The sequence below is a fragment of the Plectrocnemia conspersa genome, unplaced genomic scaffold (genome assembly GCF_051122295.1).
Source record: "Plectrocnemia conspersa isolate PC_06_02 unplaced genomic scaffold, ASM5112229v1 ptg000006l, whole genome shotgun sequence".
In the NCBI taxonomy this organism is placed as follows: Eukaryota; Metazoa; Arthropoda; class Insecta; order Trichoptera; family Polycentropodidae; genus Plectrocnemia; species Plectrocnemia conspersa.
In genome coordinates, this window is record NW_028277170.1 from 7,647,118 (window position 1) to 7,653,117 (window position 6,000).

General features: G+C 29.6%; 1 protein-coding gene across 1 annotated transcript in view; it reads right to left on the reverse strand.

The window, feature by feature from the left end:
- Positions 1–5,338, reverse strand: part of LOC148234141 (dipeptidase 1-like) — a 172,353-nt gene extending 167,015 nt beyond the window's left edge. Inside the window, exon 1 of the mRNA XM_088187289.1 lies at positions 5,116–5,338. Coding sequence (XP_088043415.1) covers positions 5,116–5,179 — 64 coding nt within the window. The 5' untranslated portion in view covers positions 5,180–5,338. The remainder of the gene's footprint in view (positions 1–5,115) is intronic.
- Positions 5,339–6,000: the final 662 nt, after the last annotated feature.

A 6,000-nucleotide genomic window follows, 5' to 3' on the forward strand; every position in this document is an offset into this window, starting at 1 on the left:
AACTGCAATTGAAATGAAAATTGCAATGTTTAAAATATTGTTTATATAATAGATAAATCAAATATGCCCATTAGAGGAGCAGCCAGGCAGATTCCATTACATATAAAATAAAATCAGTGTAATATTTAAATAATAAATTTGACTCCCCTTATATTCCAATGTGTGATTATTAAAATGCTTTAATTTTTTAATCCAAAGCTCTAGTATTTAAATGCTATATTATAATAACCAATTACAATAAAACAGAATTTTAAATATTATATATAATTAACATTTTGTACACAATTCATACAGGAGATGTTTCATCGTTGCTTATATAAATGATTTATGAAGCATGTCTCCACAGCGAATTTAAATCATCTCTTAGAGGTAAGTAATTTATGTTCGTTTTAATGAATATTTTCTAATCATAAGTATTACATTTCATTAAATCGTCCAAGTAAAAAAACTATTGCGTTTTATAATAGTTTATGAACAGATTATGTGAAAATAGTTTTGAATACAGAGGGTTTTAAAAATCCGAGCTGATCTATATTTTATAATTTATGTGTACAAAAAATAAAGTCTACGTACGTTTTATATGATTTTGTTTATGTATATGTGAAATTCTCGTAGGCACATCTGCGTCTGAAGAGTCCAGTCGTCTCCTAAGCGCACTCTGCATTCCGGACGTTATAGCTGGACCAGGGCTAACGAGAAGATGTCAGTCTCAGTCTTCAACAATTCTATGTCTATAGTCAAAATCGCTTCTTTTGGTTTCGAGTTCATACGAACTCTCGTGTATCCAAGTAAAGTCTTGAACGTAAGTAGATAGAAAATTTTTCACAGAAAGATTGCTCACACGAAAGTTATTCACAAAGCAACTTGCTCACACGAAAATTGGTCACAAATCGATCGCTCTCAAGGTAATTTCTCGTACGAATATTTCTCACACGGAATATCACTCACACAGTTTAAGGAAATGCGATTTTTTTTATTTAATTTCAGTATTAACAGAAAACAAATGAATAAAAAATTCGATTGATTTAAAAGAGTTATTAATTAATATTCACACACTTTTTTTAAATAATATAATCTGGTTTTACAAAACAAATTTTCAGATTGAATACTAAAGTGGCAATTGGGTATAATTGATTTGAAAATCGGAAGCATAGTAATTTTTGCTAAACATAAAATATCAATGAACGATGATAGATTTAAACCTCAATTATATGTATAATATCTGATTGTTAAAAAATAAATAAAGGCAAAATATTGCAATGTATTTAATTATTATATAGGAAGTATGTTTTTTTAACTCATGCAATAAATCGTAACTACGCTGGAAAGTGTTTCAGCGCAATCGCTATATTTCTTACGCGAATATTTTTCTATTTGCAATGTTTGAATACGTAAGTAAATAAATAATACTCCCAAATTTATAAATAAATTAATAAACAACAGCAAACGTTTTAATATATCGTAAAGAAAAATATTGTAATTTTAAATAAAATACATACTGAATTAATCTATAAAAGAAGCGTATATATATAGACATGTAAAATCCAAAATATCTCAAATTACTGATATTAGAATAATAATTAATAACCACCTTATTAACCAATATTAAAATTAAGAATTAATTAATTCAATATTAAATTGTTAATAATGTAAAAAAGCATGTTATTTAATTTTAGAATTAACAGGACACAAAATGAAAAATAATCAATTGATTAAAAATACTATTTTTTTAATGTTTTAGTATTTCCTCGAATAATATACATATATTCTACAAAAAAAGGATGTCCACGCAAAATAAAAATAATATACTTTCAATTGAATGTTTTTATTGGAACAAAATATTTTTGAAGAAAAAACTATAAATATTAACAACATGTATGTGTAAGCCCCAGCATATGTAAATCTAAATACTTAATACTTCATTAAATTTAAACAATTATTTACGGTACAAAAAGTACATACATCACATTCAATTAAAATTATAAAATAGATTAGCTAGACGCCGCAAGTATATCAATTTATTTTCCGTCTGGTAGTATTCACTCACAACACTTAGTCTTTCATGTTTAGAATGTTATGTCTCTATTAAACCCGATCTTACATTCGAGAATGTCAATCGATGGCATGTGAGATCGCGTTGCAGCTCATCGAACAGATACCATACGCTTTTTTAAACCTATTTTGCCATCACGTTTTTTTTATGTATTTTTGTTTTAATTCATCAGCCCCTTATGAATGTCTCAATTATTTGTAGGCGATGAAGGTGTATTGAAATTAAATAACTCTAAAGCCTCGTGAGTAATGCTCCGTATGAGCAATATTCATATGAGGTCGATTTTTGATCAATTTTCGTGTGAGCAAGTTGCTTTATATTAATAATCCGCGTGAGCAATTTTTTTGTGACCAGTTTCCATGTGAACAATAGTCCGTTCACCGATTAAATTTATCAATAACCGTTTGTTTTCTTATTGTAATTTAAAGCGGTGTTTTGAAATCTTACACAACGCCTGCCGTGTCGTAAAACTGATGGATTGATTTATGACGCTTTTAACGCGTGAAAAATTGCGTTGTCATGGTCAATTTAAAGAAAAATTTATATCTCTTTGTTTTTAATTTACCGATAGACGTTAATGGGCGCTATAAATTGCTGATAATTCTCGATTGAGCTCTAAAATTATTTTCTAGATTAAATGATATTTTTAACACGCTTATCAATTTTATTGTATCTTTCAGTGGTTTTATATAATAAAAAAAATGTGACTAACATAGGTCCATGGTGATCGCTGTCATTGCGGCCTTAAAATTAATATTTAAGAGAAAAAGTAATATGAAGTAACAGTAATTTATTTTTTATAAGTAAAGCGATCTAAATATTAAATTACATTATTATAATCTCACAAATAAATATTATAAAAATGTTACACAAAATAAAATAATAATAATGAGTACGACAAGACCAAACTTAAATTAAAGTTTAAGCATACAATGCATAGACACTTCCTGCTTTTTTATTTATATGATAAATGCAATATAAAATCTAAAGATTATGACAATATTTTAATTATATAGATTTATCAAAGGTGAAAAGTGCTGTCAGAATAAAACTTCCCATGTATGTTAATAAATTAAAACAAACCTATTTCCTCAACTCTTCTTGTCTTGTACAATAAAAGAACCGTTTATTTACATAAAAGTAAACGCCAAAGGCAATTAAGTGTCTTGGTTTTAATACAGAATAAATTAACTCGTTTAAATATTTATAAATTTTCTTTTAGCAAGGATAAATGCTTTTATAATTGTTATTTGAAGCTAAACAATAATTTAAAATAAGAACATGAGATTGTTTGCTTAACCAATAATAATATATAGCTATTTTTTTTATTAAAATGGCTTTTATATTATCTCTTAATAAAAGTAGTGAAATAAAAAATATATGATAAAAAGCGTTTCCTAAAAAAGTCGGACGACTATTTTTAGTTTAAAAATGAACATGTGTAATTTCCATCCAATTTTATTAATTTACAAGAAATGTGACTTATCAACAACTATTTAGAAAAATGCTTTTTCATTCGTTAGTAAAGGCAAGATATGTGGTAGGAAGTTTAATTTCTGACTATGAATTTAGCTGAAATAATTTGTTCTAAGAACATATAGGTATTAATTATTCCTTAATGTTACAAATACGGCACAACTTATTTCGAAGTATTGACAACGAATATTTTATTATCGAATAACTCACTTTCTTCGTTTTATTAGTCAGGGAAGTTTTTTCGCAGATTTGTATGAAGCAGAATCAGTAATTAGCAAGATTAAGTTTAATCATCACATGTTTGATATACTCACTGATGATTAAATAAACGAAAGTTGACGATGATACAAAAAAGATTGATAATTTCCATTCAATAGCAATAAAGCGTAGACATTAACAAAATAAATTTAATAAAAATCGAAAAGATTAAAACACTATTACCGAATTTTCTGGAAACTAGCTACGGAGACATTGCATATTTCACTGCAGTAAAGCGATTAAGTCATAAACTTAAAAGGATAACTTGCACTAAAATACAAAAATTGTTGCTATATCATTTCTAGTGGATATCAGTACTTATTTAAATTAACTGAACATATGTACATCTTTAAGAGCAATATCAGTAAATGAATTGAATGTTTCAAACAACGTTGGCATTTAAAATTAAACCTAAAGCATGTCTATATAAAAATAATAACAGTAGCTTAATTTCATTTAAAACAGTGTCTGAAAAAAAGACACATAAACATCAAAAAATATGGGGCTTCAATTAATATTGTATCACATGCTTTTGAAAGTAGATTTTAAAATTTCAGAAAACTTATATTTGCTACTATATTCTTATTTGATATTGGCACATTACCTGCGAACTAACAGATATAATGTATAGATTTGAAATCAGATATGTAGTTTTAAGAAATAATTATTTCTGTGTCTTTATTAGTCTTTATAACTACATAATGAAAAATATTTTGCACTCTAAGAATATGCCTTGTTTATGACGCTCTTTTTGAGAGTACGTTTATTTATATTATTATATAGTATTAAGCATAGAAAAAATAAAATTAAAATAACTAAAAAGTAAAATTGTAAAAGGCACATTGGGAATGTGGGTTACATCGTAGAAATTCTATAACCAATATAAATGTAAGAAACACTAAAATATACGTCTTTATTAACTAAAGATAAATATATATATTTCATTTAATGTGAGCATTATCCAACAGTATAAAGTAATACAGTCTTAAGAAAAAAATAAGTTTTGCTAGTTTTGTTAATCTATTTTACCAAATTATTATTTTGGCATTCATTGTTCTACAAATATATATCTTTGTAAAATAAGAACTCACGCACTTTTTCAGAAAAATGTATTCATTCATGATAATAAAATATGCAAGTATTTACAGCTTTAAGTAGAGTAGCAAAAAATAAAAAACGTGTATTTCTTTACCTTAATTTCAAACTATATTCAAGTGAAACTTGAATTAAAAATAAATTTGCGTAGTTTTAGCTTTTCTAGTGAAAGTGAATTTTCATCACACGCAACGATTTATACAAACAGACCGCATAGTAAAAGTGAGACTTACGCGACGTGCCGATTCTCATCGCATACGGACCGCAGAACCGCACGCAGCATCTAGTGGCATGCATGCTTGCTCGAACGCCACGCGCCAAGTGCCAAGAAAAACTCAACTCGCGTCCGCGTCCGCGGTATTGAGCGTCCGCACTAACCACCGGTTGCTATCGGTTATGCGCGCGAGGCAGAGTACGGCAACAGTTGCCCGGCGGTGCGGGCCGCGCGCAGCCTCCGCGAAGAGCCCCGGCCTTCTGAAGGGCCTGAGAACCAACGGACCCCCACCACGCGTGCCTATTTGTTGGGACGCGCGTGTGCGGGTGCGTTTGTTGGGGGGCGCGCGCGCCCGCGTGAAGGCGTGCAAACAAAACCGGAGTCGAGATTCCCGATTTGTAAAGATTGATTCCCGATTTGCCGAATAAATCGGATCTTATGCGTAGACGTCGACTTTTATTTTTTGCACACGGGAGCAAATAAGATTCGTTATTATGTGCATAAGTAGTCCGTAACCTTTTTTTACTTACCCATCGGCAGCCAGTTTTCCTAAATCATTTTTTTCAACCCCAGTAAAGTAGCGAAGAGCTGGCATCTAAACAGTCGCCAGGGACGCCGGTGGTACAAAGACGCCCTTGAGCACCATTTAGATGTTTTTTTTAGTGTTATCACACAAATTTAGATGTCTTAATCCGACGTATGCAGTCGTAACGACTGTTAGCTGTGTAGCTGCGATTCCACATGTAAAACCGTTTTAAATGAATAAGCTTGCCAAATCATTCTTCCTTTAAAATCTCAATAACCCTCAGAAATCCAAAGACTTGTATGTATGTCATGTCGAAAATAATGTAATTTATTTTCCATTTCATTCGATTTAATTAAGATTCATTCGATTCTCAAATAT